We start from the raw sequence: 22719 nt of genomic DNA on the forward strand, positions 1-22719 counted from the left end.
ATATTGTTTGGCTAATATATACCAAGATTAGTGCCGACAAGCTTACAACCCACCCAGCATCATTGCATTTCTAACTCAATGGTGTTAAAACCAGTGAAGTGATACGATTTTTCTATGTAAAACCGCTCTCAGTTCCTAACGATGTTTTCCTTTATGTAAGCATTAAGTCAAAGACTGTGCCAAATGCCTAGAAACAAGTGCTTATGAGACTTGTTCTATAATAATTCTTTCCATGTAAGCGTAAGAGATGTGCAGAAGATCACACTTTTGGAGGTGGAAACTCTTGCATGAAGCAAGAGATTTAGTAGCATGGACCCCATGTGACAATTTCAGTTTGGGTCCTGAATGCCAATATCCATGGAATCCTTTTGGTGTCCCACTACTCTTATACATTGAGGGAAAAAAGACTAATCTATGCTACATAAAAGTGCTGTATTTTTTGCTCTGTGCAGACATGTAGTCCAAGAGGTGGTTTGACTGGCAAGGTACATATAGTATGTATATGCTACAGGCTGCCACACACCTTTTCTGAGAACATAATAGTAGGTTACCACTCAACATGTCCTAACTGACCTATAAAAAGGTCTTGGTGGCATCTACGGTGCAAAAAAACATAATTTTTATGGTTTGTGATTATGGCAAATATCTGTAAATTTGCAATGGAAAGGCAGAACTTTCCACATGATCAAAGAACTGCATCTAGGTACTACTAGGTACAAACTGAGATTTACTAGGTATAAACTTTTATTTAAACAGAAATAATGCTTTCAAAATAGGTTTTGGCCAATTTCATCTTTAATGGCGATCTTGCCTGTTGTGTCATGTTGTATTTAGTTATTTATTAGAATATTATGGACCGAAACAAAGTTGACTGAGAAAGCCGCTTCATTTTGCGCTCCCAGAGACATTACCTAATACAATGGATAAATCACTCATTCCTTTGTGATGACATTGTAAGCTGTTGTACCTACAGAGCAATAGCTGATATATCTTTGATCTTGGTCTATAAAACACTCTAGAGATGCACTTTCTATTTTTTAAAATGTCTTAGATGTCCTAAATTTCAAAACATGGCCCAAATTATTGGAACATACAAATAAGTGTAAAACTAGCTTAGATAAAACTGAATAATGCTTGGAACTGTCACATTCCAGGTGATCCCCAATCGTAATTCTCACAACTAGACATGACAAATTAGCCCCTGTCCTAAAAAAATGAAGCTGGGAAGCATATGATCACTTCCTGGTTGGGGTGACAATTGCAATGCAATTTGCACTAATTCTGACTCCAAAACCATTAAATTTCATGTGAGTGAGCAGACTGGTACCATTTACTGAAAAAAATAAACTCGTTATGTAAAACATTTTTTTCCCTGATAATTATTTGTCCTTCCTAATTCTATAGCAACACACAGTGAAATAAGCTATGCTATATAAATATATAAATCTCTTTTTCCAGTGCCTAGAAGGCAGTGCTGGTTTAAACCTTGGAGCAGGGATACTTTAATTGGGAGGACAAGTTAGTTGCTGCTATAGGATCAGCAAGGAAAGCTAATTCTCGGGTGAGAATTAATGTTGACAGTGAGATATAAGAAAGGTATACATGCTAATGTTTACAAAACATATAAAGACCATACCATGTTGCAAGCCATAAAGATTTGCTCTGCAGAATTATAGGAAAAGGTAGAAATATGCAGGCCAGGTCAATGTTCGTGGAACAGAGTAACCAGATCTTCTTGGATACAAAGTGAAATATTGGGGTATTTTTTTGTTGGTAGCAGTCACAAAGAGATCGATCTCTGGATAACCCCGTTTTTGGCACAAGAAAGAGAATATTTCTGGCTGCAGACTTCATTCTCTGCAATGAATGTCTGACAACCTATTCAGCAATTCTTCGCCCACTAAAAGCTATTAGCTGCAAGGAGACACAAGTCTCAGCTTCTTCTGTTCACTTTTTCTGTACAAGTACATCCATAGAAGTGTTGTCTGAATGGACCTTTCCTGAGCATCTCCTGAGAAAACACTGCCAATGCTTTAATGTTTTCCAGACAGTAAGCAGCTCACGATAATTTAAGAAACAACATTCAATATTACTTGGCCACAATAGTTGGAGTAATTTCCCAAATGTGCACCCCAGCCTGTAGCGCCGCCAGTCCCTATAAGACCGGTTAAAGTCTCTTAGCCACCAAAGAAGGGACACCTTTACATAACTGAGAATTAATACTCTGATATCCAGAGAAGCTTCTATCTTCTTAGCAGGAAAGTCTGGAGAGGGTGCATATGTGTGGCAGATCCCAAGTCTGGAGGCTTCCATAATGCCCAGGGGGAACATACAAAACCATTGCTGCACCTTCTGCCAGAGTAGCTGAAGAACTGAAGTAAATGAAAGGAAGGCCTTCTCTTCCCTTACTACAGTACCAATCACAGGAACTTAAGCCGCTGGCATCAGTATGAATTTTTCTATAATGTAGCCCAGCTTCTAAAGAGTTCTTAAAACCATGTTGACCTGATACCATGCAGAACAGGATGATAGGGTACGAGTGGCCAACTGTCTAGGTATGGAATGAGAGTAACTCCCTCATGCCTCAAATGAGCCATCACTACAACCAAAACTTTTATGAGTAACATTGGGGCTGATGATAGGCCAGAGCCAGAAACTGGAACCTCCAGAGAGGTTGGAAAAGCCACTCTGAGAAATCTGGAAAAGAAGAGGTACGTGTCTATAAGATTATGAAGACTCCAAGAAAATGCAAATCCAGAATAGATCTGAGCGTTCCCATCTTGAAGCTTGTCTTATAAATACATTTGTTGACAGGCTCATCATCAGGCTCATCTTCCCAGATGCTTTGGAGACCACAAACACACAAGAATAAGTTCCTGTCTGAAGCTCTAGGAACAGAACTGGAAATAGAACTTGCTTTTGACAAACTCCAAATCCATGGATCCCAAAGCCTCCTTTATTTCATTGCCTGCTTTCCTTTAAGTCCTTAGTAATAATTAGCCTCAAGTCTCTCTCTTCACCCAATTCACTCTTGGTACTGACAGAATGCTATACAGTATTTTGCCTTGGGATTTTTACATCCCAAATGCATTAGTTTGTATTTATCAACACTAAACTGTTGCTGCCACACTTGCATCTTTCTAATTGACTTAAATTATTTGTCATATGGTGTCTTCTACCTGGAATATATATGGAACTGCAGACCTTTGCACTATCTGCAAATACTTACCTTGCATGTACGACCCTTTGTAAAGACTGCAAAGGTCATTAATATGCATTCTTCAGTGGTGGGGCTGCATTGGACACACTGCCCTTATACCTTTATTAATACGGACTCTGCATCAAGATTTAAAAATACATAACTATATCTATATATCAAAGGGACAGTATGAAACACCTATTTGGCTCTTTTTAGAGGGGACCTCCAGTACCTCTGGAATATCCAATACCTCTTGCATCCTGGAAGTTTCCATTCTCCTGAACATCTTCACTCAGTACTGGTGAGTAAATGAGCAGACCTCGATTCAAGGGACAGCTTTGCAGATAGGTTGGAAATAATGTCATATCTTCTGGACAGTGATGTTAACGCCATATCATAATGTGCTATTACAGGCTGCTTGATCATCTTTTTAGAGGAATAGGATTGTTGTAGTCTATTTAGTCATGCATTTGTAAAAGTACCATAAACGATACCAAAATCTTTATTGGGCCAAATTAGAATATTTTAAACATAATGAACTTACGCATATCACAACATTTGCCAACATTCGAGGTGTAGAGATGGTGGTACTGTATGTGTGTACCAAGGAAACACTTCTACAATCAGCACTAATTATATGTATTGTGAAGAAACTATTTCATATTATATTGATCTGAAATAAGTCATGCTAAATAAATCTGACTTTATTTTTACTTAACAAAATATAAACACGCAAAAGGCACGCCAACCAACTCCTGTACCGTCATTGTTCAATTATAAATAGCATTCTGTATTCAAGTACATTACAAGGTCTTCCTGTGTTTTTTTTTTTATGTAAACATTGACAATACTAAACAGATTACAAACTTACGTGTAGTCAATCTGTAAGTTAGTTACAGAGAGACCTCTGGACATTTACCTAATGTGTAAGTGCACACCATCTGTTATACATATTGTGTCTATTTTGTAATATAAAAGTGCTTTCTATTGCTTGCTGCGACTCTCTCCCACGCTGTAGGTACTGACAGTGTCCCAATTCAACAGACATTCACAGATATGCAGTGAGCAAGAAATATTCCTGGTACAAAAAAAAAAATTATATATATATATGTCAAACTACACAAACCTCCTATATTCCTTACCACTAATTGTAAAATAAATAAACCGGTAAGCTTATTTTCATAAAATACTCAATTGTAAATTAAAATATTGTATTAACTTTTCTTCCGTCCTATGCTAGCAAGCTGACCAACAAAAACAGATTGACACTACCCTGGTGCTATATATACCTGCGGACATCCAATAATAGATATGGCACAATATTCTTGTTGTGAGATAGGTCAAGCTAACATGAATTATAAAATAGTGTTATTCCACTACCGATGTAAAGTAGGAAGAAAGCTGCCATAAACAAAATGGGAGGCACATTATTACATTCATTCTGTTTCCATAAGGGACTCTTCACTTTCATCCACCACATTGGCAGTTGGCATCTTTATCTCTTGTACCGCTGATTTGTCTGCTGGTGTTTCCTCTGGTATTTCGTCATCTGCCTGCTCAGTGCACAAGTCATCCGCCATATCCTCTGTAACTGTGGTAGCCTGTGATTCGGCCTCAGACTCTTCTGGTGTTTCTAAAAATACACAAGATACACCATTCAATAATATCAATAGTACTGCTTATTTCGATTGTCTAGCTTTTACATAAGTTCTTACATGAAAATGTATTTTCTTTGTGTATCCCCAGCAGCACACGAAAAATAGCTCCCAACAGGAAGCCAATAAAAACTTGCCCCTGCCAATTGCCCCTTCAGTCAAATACAACCAACGAAAGAAGCATGCAAAAAATAAACTTTATTGGGAAAGTTTTTTATTGGCTTTCAGACCTACCTGAAGGAGATCCCTTATATTAAGCGCTGCAGGGGAAAACATCATGTAGATTTGTCTTTACTGTCTGCACAAGCAGGCGTGATAACTTGTTTGCAGGACACAACATGATCCTCTAGTGGCAAAGGCTGTTTACAATTGAGTAGTTGCTTTTAAAAGTAATTACAACAAATATACTGGTTAAGAGATAGAAGCCTGCATTACAGCGTTTGTGAAATATGCCTGTATATATTTAAAATAATACTAGTAGGCAAATTATGTGGTGTCTGACCAAGTGAGATACAGCATCCCACATTTAGGAATACTTAATGCTATTGATGGAATTTTAAATTGAAACAAAGCACCTCTGCTAGCAATTTTTGGAATCCTCTCTCATGATCCCCAAAAAACCCAAAATACAAACAAAACATATTTTGTATAGTATCCAAACAAAGAGACTTGTGCCCATCTTTTTACCTGCAGAGGTTTGGTTTTCCAACTGTTCGTCTGTAGTCACTTGTCCAGCACTAATTGAGCCTTGAGAGTCAGTTTGCGGCCTCTCAAAGTTAAATTCTTGAAGTCTCGGTGCCTGTGGTCTTGTTTTTCTGGCAGGATTCAGGAAATAGCAGTAAGCACACCTAAAAGCTGCATGAAACAAAGAACTAGTTTATTAAACTATACACACAGAAATATTCACCCATTGCCCTTAGTTTCTATATTGTTTGTGTTGCTTTACATTTCCAGTTTCACAGGGTTGTAAATAATAAACACATAGGCCAAATTCCCTTAGTCAATTATAACAATGGGTAAGAATAGGCAGTATAGCAGTGATGTATTGAGCTTCACAAAATGGGAAATAGCTTTTAAGAAAAAATTTCAATTTCCATCATCAGGGCAACAATTAATTAGTCCCAGTAAACTGGAAATGTTATAAATCAACTTGGAAGAGGACGTGTGTCTATATTGTCTCTGTGAAACGGATGGTTCGAGTGGCCAAAAAATCTCCAAGGATCACAGTTGGATAATTGCAGAAGTTAGTTGCATGTTAGGGTAAGAAAGTCTCCAAAACCACAATTCAATGTCACCTACATGACCACATGTTGTTTGGAAGGGTTTCAAGAAAAAAAGTCTCTACTCTCATCCAAAAACAAACTCAACTATCTTCAGTTTGCCAGACACTACTGGAAATTCAAATAGGATTGGGTGCTATGGTCAGATGAAGCCATAAAAGAGCTTTTTGGCAATAAACACCAGAGGTGGGCTTGGCGCACACAGAAATATGGAAAAGTACCCTTTGCTCAAGGTTAAATACAGTTGTGGCTTTTCAATGTTTTGGGGTTTTTTTCTGCCAGATGACCTAGACATTTTGTTAGGATACATGGCATTATGGACTCTATCAAATATCAACAGATATTAGATGAACACCTGACTGCATCTGCCAGAAAACGAGCAGTGGTTGGATCTTCCAGCAGGACTATAACCCAAAACATACATCAAAACCAAAAAAATGGTTTACTGACCACAAAAACAAAGGTCTTACCATTGGCATCCCACCCCTCTGACTTGAACCCTATCAAACCTGTGGGGTGAACTGAAGGAGAGTCCACCAGTGTAAAACTTGAAATTTGAAGGATCTGGAAAGATTATGTAAGGAGGAATGGTCTCAGATCCCTTCCCATGTGCTTTCCAACCTCATCAGGCTCTTTTTTTTTATTTTATTTTTTTAAAGAAAATAAAAAGGGTTGAACAACAAAGAATTTCCCACTGCTTTCTTTGCTCATATTTACTAAGAAAATTAATTTCAAAATGGCACATTTGTTATACAGGAGCAGCATAAGCAAACATTCAATTTGGCTACACATTAGAAACTTACGGGTAAAAAGGTACCAGACAATGATTATATTTTTGCAAATAAATGTTAAAGCATGTCTCATTTGTTAAAAGGTGTACTTTTATTCTGTATTTAAGTCTTGAAGGGGCCATGTGCCCCCTTTAAATATCCTCCCCGTATATCTCTATATGCAGTGATCCCGCAGGATCCGCTGCCTATATATTTGCCTGCTTCCCTATGCCCTTCCCCAGCAACAAGGCTTGCAAGAGATGTGCGTGGCCAAACATCTTGCTGGCTATACTTGCCAGAAGCCAGCTTCAGTGAGGGCTCATGCAAGCTCCACGTGCCTAATGAAATCCCTGCACTCATGTGCAGAAAAAGCTACCATTTATCTTAACATGCATATTTTCTTGTGGATGAGGATTTCAAGCAGCCAAATGTGGTGTGAAAATGGGGTACAAAAGTTGCGGTGCAGGGCAGTTGAGGAAGTGCGGCTTCTACCAGTGTTTTTATTCCTTCTACAGTTAAAGAGTGCATATTAAACTTTAACATACAGTATTTGTTAGTCAGGTTGCATGTGACAGTAAACTGTCCCTTGGAGTATTTCCTATTTTCTTTTATGTAGTTCCTCTTTACAATTAACACACAGGGTAAGGGAAAATCAGACTAAGCAATGTTACCGTAAATAAGTTTTGAGGGAGAAAAGGAAGCACAGAAGATGAAACAAAATTACAAATACAATGAATACACAATTATACCGAGACATATATTTTACGTGAAGAGAATATTAACTAAAGTGAAGATCAATATAACTACTGCTTGTTACTATTATAATTAGTACAAATTATTGTAGAAATTGATACTGTTTAAGATAGTTCTGTTTTAGTCCAGTCAGAAGAATTTATTGAGATCCGATCTATATGTATCTTAGCTCAGACTAAAACCAAAATGTTCAGGGTCACTTAGAAATTTCCTGGTTTTCGAAAGAAAAGCAAATTTTGTCCATGAAAAAAATGAAATGGATCAGAAATACAGTGTAGACATTGTTAATGTTGGATTTTTAATGGAATATTTTCAGTGGCCAACAGATGCCCTTTATCAGCAACCATCTCTCCTGTGTTGGCTAATCCAAGCTTAAATTTAAAAAGCTAATTGGTCATTAGAAAACCCTTTTGCAATTACATTAGCACAGCTGGAGGACCACATATTCTTGAACGGTAGTGTAATATATATATATATATATATATATATATATATATATTTATTATAAACGTGTGTTAACACAAGAATGCTACTCACCAATATATTCAAATTCTTCCTTAAGAGCCATTCCATTGTGAGAAAAACACTGCTGGCAGATTAAGGCATACCTGCACAAATGATCAGAATTAAGTATTTGGAGCAAAAAAAAAATGCAAGCCACATTTATAAAACAGCGAAGAAAAACCATTAGGGGTGTTCTTTGCAGAGGTTCAATTACAGGTGCACATTAACTTCTTTTTGAGGGCAGAGTATGTCATTTTAATCAGTGGAATTAAATAATATAAAGAAAGACATTAACATATCAAAACATTCAAGAATCAAAATGTGTTCTTTAACCCCTTCGTGACAAAGGCTGATTTTACTTTTTGTACCCTTCGTGACAATGGCCGTTTTAACATTTCTGCGCTACTCTTGTTTAGCTGTAATTTTCTTCTTTCCCGTTTACTGAACCCACACACATTAGATATTGTTTTTTTCAGGACAAGAAGGGCTTTCTTTAGATGACATTGTTTTGATTGTATCATATTATTTACTATTAAAAAAAGTATAAAATATGGTGAAAAATTTAGAAAAAAAAATGACTGTTTCTAACTTTTAGTTGAAAAATCTTTTACTGATCTATAAAAGGTAATGAAAAAACCTGCTAAATAGATTCTACTATTTGTCCTGAGTTTTGAAATACCCAATGTTTTTATGTTTTTTTGCTTTTTTTCTACACATTATGGGGCAATATGTACAGGTAGCATTTTGCTATTTCAAAGCCATTTTTTCCAAATCTGGTAATTCTTCCCCTCATGTGCCATTTCGGGTATCTTTGAAGCCGGCCAATGCAATTTACCCCATCAAGTCATATATTTTTGAAAACTAGACAGCCCAGGGTATTCCAAATGCTAGTATTTTAACCCCTTTCCAAGCACTAATTCTACCATCAGCCTTTAGCAAACTTTATGGTAGTAATTTTTTTTGCATTTGTTTTTTCACACACATTTTACTTCAGGTATAAATAAACAGGTTCTGGTATATGTCACTATCATAAAACACCCCAATATGTGTTTAGCAACATCTCCTGAGTACAGCGATACCTCACATGAATGATTTTGCCTGGCTGTTTGGGGGCAAAAAGGCCACATTTGGGGCATGGGCATTTTTCAATGTTGAACTTTGGCATTTGGGGATCCACTGCCCATGCCCTATTTGGTACATCTTTGAGCCGGGCCATTTCAGTGTGCCCAACAAAACCATATATTTTTGAAAACTAGACACCCCAGGGTATTTTAACTCTTTGCATGCACACATTTTACCACCAGAATTTTTTCAAAGTCTGCAGTAGTATTCTTTTGTGTGTATTTTTCCCCCACACACCTATGTTATGTATGAATTTACGGCTCCTGGTATATGCCGCTGTCACACGACACCCCAATATGTGTTCAGCAACATCTCCTGAGTACAGTGATACCCCACATGCATGGGTTTGTCATTTTTCGGGGGAACTAAAAGGCCACATTTGGTACGTGTGCATTTTTCTAATTGGAAATTAGATGTGTGGCCATCCTTCCCCCCCCCGTGTTAATTGGGACATTGTTGAACCCGGCCAATTCAATTTACCCCATCAAATCATAAATTTTTTAAAAGTAGACACCCCATGGGCATTTAATATGCCAGTATTTTAACTCTTTCCATGCGAGAATTGTTTTAAGCTAATATGCTAATTTTAGGACTTGCTTACAAAAAAATATTTTTTATATATATATATATATATTTAATTTTTTTTTTGCCTTTTTTTTTTATGTTGACGCCCCGGGGAGGGGCCAGAGATGGCCCCTTAGTGCCGATCGTGGCGTTGCTGAATGCCTCGAGGTCGAGGCATTACAGCAACGCCGTTTGGGTGCAGAAAGCGAACGTAGATCGCTTTCTGCACCCGTTTAAAAGCGTGCCGGTCCTGGCACGTCAATTGTCGTAAACGACATGTTTTTCCGTGATGTGCCCGGACCGGCAATTGTCATCAAGGGGTTAAAAGATATTTTAAAATCACAGCAGTAAACAAACTGGACTTCATCCATTGTCCTAGTCAGAAAAATCAAATCATTCAAAGAAAACATCATTAATAAATTACCTCATTTTCATACACATCAGCATTGTTCTTAGAGACCTTGCTTATTAACCAAAAATGTATTTTAAAAATTAAGATCTACACCAGCTTTAAAAAATGGAGCTAACATGGAATTGGTCAACATACTGAGCGCTGGCAAGTATAAAGCAGGTACTTTTCCAAAATTCAATTCAGAATGTTTAAACATATCAGAAAATATCACTTGTACGGGATTTTCCAATGTAATTCTGGTACACTTTACTGATAATTGATAGATGTTGATAATTGAAACCTTATGCTTGACATGGATTATTTGGAAATTAGGTTTCACACCTACCAAAATGTTCATAGGGACGCAACTTCTGCCCTTAATGGCTAGTATATACCAGAGATACCCTATATACCCAATAACTTTTTCTATATGACACCTGCCCCATATAAAAGCCCATACAACTTGTTTTGGTATAGCAGATCAAATAGACAGTCTATAGCCGTAAAGAAGAGTGTCAAACATGGGGAAAGATAATCAGCTTTCAAATATAGAAGAAATGGAATGGTGCGATAAAACACACAAAAAGAAGACTTCACTAATTAAGCTGTGACTGGGAGTTCAGTCAAAAATTTGATTTTTACTTTCCAAAGGGTACCAAAATCAAAACTCAGTTTGTAGGGTAGGGTTATAACAGTTTTCACAACTTACCTGTTTTGAGGCCCATCACCAACTAAGTATTCAATAACTCTGTCTACAGCTCCCCTCTCTCGTGGAAGAATTGGCCTCGCCAAAGGAGGTCCTGGAGGATGAATAGCTAGAAAAAGGTACAGAAAAAAAGTTGAGCCCGGTGCACTGGCAGTGTCCATAATGTGCTGGTAAATCCTTAATATAAGAAGGATATGACAGCATTTCGTGGAGAAGGAGTGCTGCAGTATAGTAAGCTACCCTGATTTTTTCTGTTTAGTACTGGGTTTTAGCAAAGCTTTTATAACAGAACAACATTTAAAGGCATGCTGCTAAGACATTATCAAGCATCTGAAATTGTGGACAGCAACAAGACACTGTACAAAAAACCTAGACTGGTTGAGGCTCTCTGGAATTTTACCCAGTTTACTTTGCTCTTGTGGCGTAAACATGAACACATGTGGAGTCGGCATATACTTTTTCTTAAATTGTGCTAATTGCTCATATTCAAGAATCTCTCCAGCCATGGATCCCTCTAATCATGCTGTTACGGACAACAGTAATTAATATAAACATCACAAGCAATCATTGTAAGATGACTAGTCATTCTTGCAGACTTGGCATTCTCTCAACTACCTGCTGGCTATTAATTTCCCAACATATGTGAACACAGTAGCAAGACACGATAAAATTGATTTGATTCGACTAACGAAAAGATGTGAAATATGGCTAGTGCTTCTAAAAGATGAGCGAAATCTAGTTTCTTGCATGAATTGAGTGAAAAATAAAGTGGAAAATGACATTTGGTTATTTACGTCATTTACTGTTTTTTTTAATCGTCTTTGCTGTTTTTGAGCAATGCTTATTAACACTAGTAGCATAACTCAAATGCAGATTTCACTTTAAATACCTGAATTTTTTTATTTATTTTTAAGTAATCAGAAAGTCCTAGCTTCTTTGCTTTAGAAAGCTTGCAGAGTTCTAGCTGATTATTGTAAACCAGCATCTGCTGCTCGCTGCAAAATTAAAGAAGCCTCCCAGCTGTTTTGCTCACAGCAAGACACCATCATAAAATGACCTCCAACGTTTCACCCCTTATACTCTGCTCTTCCTTTTAACTCTTTCTCAGTCAGATCCGCACAGCAGGAAGGCACAACACTGCACGGATGCTTATCAAATATATAGCCATGGAAATATTTTTCAGCAATGTGTCACACTTGTTTTCACAAACAGTTAAGACACCTTGGACCAGCAACTATTTAATCTGAAACCAGTCAAATTAATTTCTGGAGATGTTTTCTATCTTCCAAGAAGATTTAATAGGTTATCATACAATTACATTAATAGAAGCGTGTCTTTTGCCTTTTTCGACTTCAATCAGTTTTGGAGTTTTTTTTAAAGAAACTCGGGCTTCAGATCTTAAAGACTGGCTACATGAGAGATCTCTCTGGATGGAACGTCACCATGACAGATGTCCATTGCGGGAGAAGAGTTGTGCTAACATGATGCTGCTGTGCAATAGAGGCTAAATCAGTATCATGGAGGGATATAACAATTATGATTTTCCTCCATGCTGATTTCCTTTGTCTTTTAACAACTTTACATGATGACAGAGAACAAACTCCAATACTTTAAAACCATTCAAATGGAAAACACTGGGAATATTTTAGAATGTTTTCCATATAATAAAAAAAAAAAAGGGGGTTTTGCCGATTTACAATAATTAATATATATTCTTCTCACTAGATACCATCTGAGGATGCATATACAAATCCCATCATGAGATCCATTAAAATGGGAGGCATTGTGACAAAAAATAAATAAATAAAATGTGTTCTCCTGCATAAGTCTTTATTATTAATTGTACTATTGTGAATGTTCATATACATATTTACATACTTGCCCCCCCAATAAAAATATGATGCTATGTTTATAAAAGTACATTTTCTTTTATAACATTTGTCTAAAAGTTTCTAACAAAAATGTCCAAATAGTAGGAAAAAAATTATAAATAGCAGATTTGCCTAAAGTAAGAATATATATTCTAGACGCGTTTGCCTTTATAACAGATCTATATAAATCTGAAGCCTTCCTAAACCTAGGGCTGTAAAAAGGTATGTTATATATTGTTGACTACAGAACACTGCAAAGTTTTATTGCCATTTAAACAAAGAAGCCATAACAGTTAAACGAGCTCCAGCAATAGGCTGCAGTATCACAAGGTGGCAGCTGTAAAGAGTTATGGCTAATTGAATATGGAACTCCTGCTTAATCAGATAACTGCACTCCTATTTCCAAATGAAATTCCATTTCCATAGTGCCTGAATATTACCAGGTTTATGGGTAACTAGAGAAAACTATATAAACTGTAAATAACAGTAAGTGCTCTGTTTACCCATTCCAGATACTGAAGGGGCAGGCGATCCCGGCCGTCTCAAAACAAGGTTTGGCAGCACTGCTGGCTGAATAGCTCGCTCAGGGGGGGCACCAGCAGCTGAAGTATCCCTTTGAAGACCTGGAGTTGCCGCCAACAGCATTGCAACTTGTGGAGATCCCTGGCTCTGGTTTACTGGAGTAGACACACTTATATTTCTTTGAGCTGCCGTCCTCTGGCGCAGATCTAAGGGAAGCGATACAGTACATAAGAAATTTAATGATACATTACACCCTACTGAGAAGCGAGTAATAGAGCTCATGTAACATCATAAACTAGATTATAAGAATAAAAAGAAATGAAGAGGAGGAAGGTACATGCAAAACGGGAAGTGTGTCAAAGAAGAAATTCAATAAAGGAAGAGCAATCTAGCATTTTTTTTTTTTTGTAATACAATTTCACACTGCCCGCATTAAAAACTCTCCTCAAACATATACAGCTTAGTTAAGCTGGAACCAAGATATAAATTACTAATTAGCCTTTTATGTAGTGCAGCGAGAAAACATTTTAATTTGTATGATTTGTGCTAAACCTACAATTAGACCCAAATCTATAAGAATGTATACCACTAAACTTTGTTTTTTTATAAATTATGGGTTGATAGCTACAACATTTTATTCCTGTTAATTGAAGATTTAATCACTCTTTAATTTAAAGTAATTTTTGCTCATGTAGTGCCTTGCAAAAGCATTCTATTTTGTTGCATTACAATTTAGAATTAAAATAGATTTGTTGGGGGGTTGTACCATCTGATTTACACAACATTCCTATCACTTTCAAGATGCTTTTTCTTTTTATTATTGTGAAACAAATAAGAAAAAGAACAAAAAAAAAATTGTGTGCATATTTATTCACCCCGCAAGTCAATTTGTAGAGCCACCTTTTGCAGCAATTATGGTTGCAAGTCTCTTGAGGTACATCTCTACAACCTTGGCACTTCTAACCACTAGGATTTCTGCCCATACTTCAAGGCAAACCTGTTCCAGCCCCCTCAAATTGGATGGATTCCGCTGGTGTACAGCAATCTAAGTCATACCGTAGATTCTCAATTAGATTAAGGTCTGTGCTTTGACTAGTCCATTCCAAGACATTTAAAAGCGTTGCTTTAGCAGTATGCTTTGGGTCATTGTCCTGCTGTAAGGTGAACCTCTGTCCCAGTCTCAAATATCTGGGAGACTGAAATAAGTTTCCCTGTATTTAGCACCATCCATCATTCCTTCAATCCTGGCCAGTTTCCAAGTCCTGCCGATGAAAAACATCCCCACAACATGATTCTGCTACCACCATGATTCACTGTTCGAATGGTGTTCTTGAGGTGATGAGAGGTGTTGGGCTTGCACCAGACCTTGATGGCAAAAAGGCTAAATTTTAGTCTCGTCTAACCAGAGTACCTTCTTCCATATGTTTGGGGACTTTCCCACGTGCTATTTGGCAAAGAGAAACGTGTTTGCTTATTTCTTTAAGCAATGCCTTTTTTTCCTGGCCATTCTTTCATAAAGCCCAGTTCTGTGGAGTGTATGGCTTAAAGTGGTCCTATGGACAGATACTCCAATCTCCATTGTGGAGCTTTGCAGCTGCTTCAGAGTTGATCTCTTTGTTGTCTGTCTTTGATTAATGATCTCTTGGTATGTTTGTTGTGTCCATTATTTGTTTCTTAATAGTCGATTTAATTGTGCTCCATGGGATGTTCAAAGTTGTGTATTTAATATATATAAATATATATATATATATAATTTCTATTTCATTTTCATTTTTTTATTTAGGGTTTCAGAGCAAATGGGGTGAATACATATGCACGCACGACTTTTCAATTTATTTTCTTGTCTTCACTTCACTAATTTTGACTATTTTGTGTATGCCCAATACATGCAATCCAAATAAAATGCATTTTAATTCCAGGTTGTAATGCAACAAAATAGGAATATTTTTGCAAGACACTGTATAGGGAAGTGTTTTGAAAACTATTTTCTCCCTTTATTTCTCTATAGAGAAAGAGAATTCTTGAATAAAAGCACTTAACAGTTCTGTATTTCTTACAAAACACAGGTTATGTCCATGCTGAAAAAAATCATAATTGGATTTCATTTTACACATACTGTCATATGTCTAACACAAAGGTGTGTCTACATGGTCGATAGGACTAATTTTCAGACACATTCATTAAAATCAGAAAAGTCATTACGTGGTACAGATGAGGATGTATACATGTCAAAAATATGCCCTTTTATAAAGAACATAATTAACTGTCAAGTATATACATACATCAAATGTTAAACTCAAAGTTGTACATCATGTCACAAGATGTAAACTAGAAAGATGTTGTAGAAAAAGTTCAATTATTTTAATTGCAAGTGAGATGCCTCCCTCCTGCCTTTCATATATCCTAGACATTCACAACAACAGTTCCTCCAATAAAGGAAATATTCCAAAATTAAAGTGTTTTTAAATTAAAATTAGTAGAATAAAGATATTTAAGTTGGAAAGTTAAATGTTCTAGTCATCAGAAGACCAAACTTATGTAACACAAGAGGTCTACACTAAGAGGAGGAACTGCCTTTGCAGACATCAATCCAATTAATATATTTTTTCCAGATAAAAGTAAAAAGGTACTGAGGTAGGGTTTAAAGTTTTTAAAGTCACATTAGAAGGTACACCCACATACTTATAGAACTTATTTTTTATGGTGCACCAACATAAAAATGGCAAATTTCTAAACCTTAAGGCAAGCAAACATTAAAATGCTTTGATCTACATACATCTACACTTGGCCACAATACTCAAAAAAACAGTTTTATGAAGTGGTTATGCTGCAGTATTTTTAATATTTCTCTACATTTATCTAGGTCTTGTACATATCATGTGCTTAGCAGTAAGCCCACCAACCAAAAGAAAAAGTATTACATACATAAGCATAACTCCTCAATAAAAAAAATATTCTGAATAACATTATCACATTGGTTTATGGTGATAATTCAGCTGTATAAATATTGATCAATATTTGTAGCCCAACTCTGGTTTAATTGAACTAGCTAATAACACAAAGAAGAAAAGTCCCGTAACTGGGCAAGGTACACCACTTTGTTTTAATTTCCTCTAAACACATACTGCCTGTGCCTCATTAAAGAACCAAAGATTCCTTCCAAATTTCCCCCACTCATCCTCTTTCTTTATTGGTCCCTTCTATTACTCTGTTACACACAAACTACATGTTTTTATCCATTAACGACATTTTTTCTTACTTTTCGTGACAGAGGCTGTTTTAACATTTCTGTGGTGATTTTGTTTAGCTGTAATTTTCTTTTTTTCTCATTTAGTGCACCCACACAAGTTCTATATTTTTTCCAGGACAAGGTTTTTTTTTCTCCTTTCTGGTTTTTTTTTTTTTTTTTTTTTTTAGACACCATTGTTTTGAACATGTAAACTAATTTACTATATAAAACAAGATATGGTGAAAATTAGAAAAAATATTTGACTTGCCTACAAAAGCTAATGAAAAAAACTGCTAACTAGATTATATTTGTCCTGAGTTTAGAAATACCCAATGTTATGTTTTGTTTGCAATTAGAACAAGCAGCGCATCTTTTTTTTTCCCCCCAAATACGATAATCCTGCACCATGTCCTATTTGGGAAATATTTAAAGCCGGCTAATGCAATTTAGACCATCAAATCATATATTTTTGAAAACTTAACACGCCGGAGTATTTCAAAGTAGTGGTGTTTTAATTTGTGCGTGGTTGTTCCACACGAATTGTACTTCAGCTGTAAATTTACAGCTCCTGGTATATGTGCACTGCAAAAAAAACAAACTTCTCCCTAAAATGTATTCAGCAACATCTCTTAAGTACAGTGATTCACCCATGCATAGGTTTGTTGTGTTGTTTGGGAGCTAAAAGGCCACATTTGGGAGATGCAAATTTTTCAACATCTGATCACCATGCCCCAGTGTCCTATTTGGGACATCTTTGACATCTTTAAAAGCTGGCCAATTCAATTTACTTTAAACCATATATTTTTGAAAACTAGACACCCCTAGGTATTTCAAATGGTGGTATTTTAACACTTTCTATGCAAGGCCTTGAGGGGAAAAAAAGCATCAATTTTCAGACTTCCTAAAAAAATGTAAAATTAAAAAAAAGGGTTTTGTTTTTTTTAATTTTGTTAGAACTGGATGGTTCCCTTTAAGGTGTCATTGTGACATCTCTGGGGTCTTTTTCTTTCCAAAATGTTATTACATTTTATTGTACTGATTACATAGTGATTAGTAAGCTGGGCTCCACCGACCTGCGTGCTTGACTGCAGTACCTATAGTCAATCTGCAGGGTTCGCAGAAGGGTTTGGACATCGCCATTTTGTGAGAGGCAGCATGCTTCTTACTATAGAGTTTGTGAATGCTCTCAGAAGAGATCACACAGGGGGCCTGATGTCGAGGTATTCAGCAACACTGATTCAGCTTAGGAGGCGATCGTGAATATGGTAAATGTAGTCAAGCTCCTGCAACTTTTTTTGGTGTTGCTGAATGCCTTAATATCAATATCTAAGCTTGTTTGAGTCCATGACATGCCAGGCACATCATTGGTCATTAAGGTGTTAAGGAATAAATCCCTCTTTCCTAAATTCTAATAGGTATACTTAATAAATCTATGTACCACTCCGCATTGAAGCTGGCCAAAAGTATATAAAAATTATATAAATGTTGATTTTGTAGAATACCTTGACCTGGCCTTGGAGTAATGGGTGCGCCGGCAACAGGGTGTTCAAGATCCTGTTAAGAAGAATAAATAGAGCAATTGATAAGACTAACTGCCAGAAATATGGAATTTAATACAATAAAGAAATCAAAACTTACTTTTATCTTCTTGGAATCTGGATCGAACCTTTCAAGGATTAATTTGGCTGCTTTATATGTTTCTTTTTCCATTACTTCTTCAAGCTAGAATAAGAAAACACTAATTCTATAAGTAGGTTTATGAGTACAGCAAAATGTAAATGCAAAAGGTCAATCATTGGTATGGTTTCAGAGAGATGGAAACAAAAATTTAATGGCAAATAACATCTAGTCTGCCGAAAGCCTCACGCCAGGACATGAATTGGATACAGGAAAAACAAAAAAACAAAAATCACTTAACATGGCTAATTTCACTCCAACCTAGATGGCACAAATTGTCTTTTTGAGGAAGGGCTGGGGGAAACGGACACACAAACTGAGAGGGGGGGGGGGATCAGTAGGATGTTTTAAAACTGAAGTACAACATTTGCCGATAATCTAACACGTAGCATTCGCAGATTGATCCTAATTAAGGGATGCACAATACAAGTCATACACAATGTCCAACTGCAGCAGCTCCATCACCATTGACGTAGCCTTCAGATTCATCTCACTGTGATTTATGTGGTCTCTATGAAGTGGAGAGCTTTCACTTCTTGTCTAGTGTTATAGTATTTTAAAAATGAATACGTGTCTAGTGTAATAACACACCAGTGGTGATGATTACAGTTTGGTGACATGAGAGTTTCAACTTAGAATTTAGCCCTGTTTCTATGAATGCTAACACCTGCTCAAGTAGTGCAGTAATTAAGAATATGCCACTGCTGACGCACCACATAACAGCTATTTAGTTTACAAAACACAGGCAAGCAAACTAGAAGCCACAGGGCTTTTGTGCAAAAATCAACATGCCGCCCCCCCCCAACAGCTGGCATGTGCCATCATTGCCCCCCAACAACTTGTCTGTGCCTTCCCACCCCTGTTGCTAATTTCATATTTTCGCAAACACACAGCAATAAAAAAATATAATCAGTGCATAATGTCTCTCTTTAAAAGGAGCCCCCAAATTATTTTTTTATGTTAAATGTTAAAATCCATTTTACGTGTAGTTTAGTTAAAGTAGATAAAAAACAAGACTTCTGATTTCCTTTTCCTCTGGCTTACTAAAATTATGAAGCATTTGTATGTAAACTGCTTACACTTGATCAATAGCACTCCCATTAGCGTTGGAGAGCTTATACGTGGTTAAACTGGAAGTTCAGTAACCATCGAGTAGAATGGTAGTTCTATGGAGTATGTGCATGAAGTATATGGAGGTAAGCTCCTTGCTTTCAGTAGAGGAAGCTGGGGGCAGACGTTTCATTTTTGATCTTCATTAACTAAACAATTCATGCACCGATCTGCATGCAATAAAATGCACTGGAGTCTTTCCATAATTAACTTCAATACACATTTAACATTAATATAGGGCAGGGGTGCTCCTTTAACATGTTATGGTCTCAAATTGGCCTACAAAAATATTTAAAAAGAAAAAAAAAAACTATACATGATTTCTACTTAAAACATTTGAGGACTATAAGAAAAAAACAAAAAACAATTGCAGCGCTCTAAGTTCAGACAGTAAATGAAAATACATCAAGATGACAGGGTTATCACCTGCTGAATAAAAAGAAAAATACAAAACCACACAGTATGAAGAGTGGTTCCGTATTCAACAACTTTTATAGACTGATCCACCCCCCTAAAGCGAATCCCATTTTACAGTAGTAACTAAGTGAATTACTCTGAACAGATGGAGTGTTTTTCATCCTTCATTATAAAGGGATGGGGACTTTCACTGAATTATTGTGGACAGATTTAAAATTAAGGGTGCTCCGACTCGGTTTTATCTATATGTGAGAGATTGAAGATAAAAACAACACATTTGCAACAGTTTAAACAGAGGCAACAGCAGCTGAACTGTCATTTCAGGCAGCTCAGCAGTATTTCTTCAAGATCTGTTACTCGAGCTCTTAAAAAAAGGAAAGATAGAAATGTATCACTGGTATTTAAAGGCTTTATTGCAAGGAAACACCAAATGTTGCTAATTGTTTACATATAATGAGGAGAATAATTACATGCAGCAACTTCAATAATGGAATCTGCAAAAATCTATCAGCCATCATTATTGGAAGTTATTAGACATGACAGCAAATGACAGGCAATTCCTCAGATTTATTTCCTCGTAGCATTTAATGCTATTAATTTAAAGAAGGTCGTTAGCCAAGCGCTTTGCTGAATAAAGTCTCTGTGCCAATTAACTGCTGTCAGCATCGATTTTAGATTATTTATTAGCAGAGGCAATTAGCTCGCTCCGAATGTGGGGAAAACTCAATAAGAGAAAACATTTCTGAAACTTGCTTACTTATCTTTAAAAAGGTTAAAGCTTAATCTTTGTGGGCTCAATTTAAAAAAAATATATATATATATATTTCCCAAGTTCCAAACGAACTTGAACAGTAGTGTTACCTACTATTAAAGTTATAAGGGTCCTTGATTCCAAATCCCTTTAAAGGCAGCCATATCAACCAAGACCAAAATGAACTAATGCTGAAGGCATTTTTAAAAGGTTAAACACAGGTTAAATACCCTTATAAATTGTTTCATCAACTGTTATTTTAAAATTAAACCGGTTACTTTGTATGTACAGGTCAGCATAATAAAAAAAAAAACAAAAAAAAAACAAAACTCATGTAATCTTTAGTCTACCGCCATTGTAAATTTGAATGAAAAGCTGTATATAATGTTAGGTAAAAATTACCGTATTTGCTCGATTATAAGACGACCCTTATTATAAGACGACCCCCCAAAATCTGAATATTAACTTAGGAAAAAAGAAAAAGCCTGAATATAAGACGACCCTAAAGGAAAAAAGTTTTACCAGTAAATGTTAATTCATGTAAACTATTTTTTTTAATAAAAGCTATGATTGAGAAAAATATTTTTTTTGTTTTTATTTCTTGTATTTTCCAGCCTGTCCCCCAGTTACGCACATCTGCCCCCAGGCTTGCCACACCAATATGGCACTGTGGCCCATGATATGCCTTTTAACCCTCTATATGCCACTGTGCCCCATGGTATGCCTTTTGACCCCCTATATGCCACTCTGCCTCCAGAAATGCCTTATACCCCTATATCCCATTCTGGCATTTAGGGGGTTAAAATGCATATTATGGGGCAGAGTGGCATATAGGGAGGTATAAGGCATTTCAGGAGGCAGAGTGGCATTAAGGGAGTTAAAAGGCATTGTATAGAGCACTCTGCCTCCAGAAATGCCTTATACCCCTATATGCCACTCTGGCATTTAGGGGGTTAAAAGGCATATTATGGGGCAGAGTGGCATATAGGGAGGTATAAGGCATTTCAGGAGGCAGAGTGCTCTATTAAATGCCCCCTTAACGCCACTCCAGAAATGCCCTATGCCCCCATTTAACTAACACACACACACACACACACTCTCTCCCCCCCCTCTCTCCTCTCTCCCCTCTCAGCCCTCTCTTACCGGTGCTTCCAGCCGGGGCAGCGGGTTGACGTCGCCATCTGCTGCAGCCGGAAGGAGGTGGAGTTGGCAGCGGGGGTTTGTATGCGTCCGTCGCGTATACTTTCCACGGCTGTCAGAGATCAGAGATCTCTGACAGTCGGGGAAGGTCTACGCGACGGACGCAGACAACCCCCGCTGCTAGCCACACCTCCTTCCGGCTGCAGCGGACGTTGTCTACGCGGATCGCGTAGACGTCAACCCGCTGCCCCGGCAATACAGCAGGAAGCACCGGTAAGTGTGTATGATGGGGGGGGGGGGGTGAGACAGGAGGATCCAGGTCCCCTGCAGCGGTGCGGGGGATCTGGATCTTAGTCTCCTAATCAGACTCTATTTGAGGTCTGATTAGAAGACGACCCCGATTAGAAGACGAGGGGTATTTTTCAGAGCATTTGCTCTGGAAAAAAACCTCGTCTTATAATCGAGCAAATACGGTAATATAATGCACCATGAAGTTTGGCTTTGCATGCATCATTTAAACTGTAAAAGTATAATTTTTAATCTAGTCCCTTACCCTTTGCCAACAAGGTGTAGCCAAAGCCACTACATTAAATTTGCCACTCATTTTCAGTATCGTTTTGGGGTGCCAGTAACAGCATGCCACAAGTACCTGTACTTCAGAAAACTAGCAACCACATGCCATATTGGAAGTCAGCTAGGAAGTTAATGAACCAAAGGCACCATAAGCATATCAGCTTTTGTTTGTTTTTTGGTTTTTTTTTTGAGACAAAGAAGCAAAATTCTATTTAAATAGATTATCCTGAATTGCTTAACTCTCTCTTCTTTTTCTATTTGCACACTTAATTGAAGGGTTTTCTGCACTTGTTTTTAAAACTAAAACTATGCAGTTGTGCCCTCTTTTTTCTGAGTGGATGCGTGAAATTGTTCTTGATTTGTACAGCAATATGCCACATTCATGGGCATGTCATGCTTTTCAGATGTTGCAGGGTCAACATTGGAATATGTGCATTTCAGTCTTCAGACTTTGAATTTTGACAGATCACTCTCCTGGGGTCATG

General features: G+C 37.0%; 1 protein-coding gene across 1 annotated transcript in view; it reads right to left on the minus strand.

Annotated features, from left to right (window-relative positions):
* Positions 1–4635: 4635 nt before the first annotated feature.
* LOC149285980 (endoplasmic reticulum junction formation protein lunapark-like) overlaps positions 4636–22719 on the minus strand; it is a 29462-nt gene continuing 11378 nt past the window's right edge. Inside the window, exons 6-12 of the mRNA XM_089494677.1 lie at positions 18205–18288; positions 18069–18120; positions 13319–13543; positions 10948–11053; positions 8195–8265; positions 5542–5709; positions 4636–4832 (exon numbers count right to left, since the gene is read on the minus strand). Of these exons, the coding sequence (XP_089350803.1) occupies positions 4636–4832; positions 5542–5709; positions 8195–8265; positions 10948–11053; positions 13319–13543; positions 18069–18120; positions 18205–18288 (903 nt within the window). The remainder of the gene's footprint in view (positions 4833–5541; positions 5710–8194; positions 8266–10947; positions 11054–13318; positions 13544–18068; positions 18121–18204; positions 18289–22719) is intronic.

Source organism: Sceloporus occidentalis, unplaced genomic scaffold, assembly GCF_023333645.1.
Source record: "Sceloporus occidentalis isolate IW3139 unplaced genomic scaffold, rSceOcc1.0.p SCAF_74, whole genome shotgun sequence".
Classification (NCBI taxonomy): domain Eukaryota; kingdom Metazoa; phylum Chordata; class Lepidosauria; order Squamata; family Phrynosomatidae; genus Sceloporus; species Sceloporus occidentalis.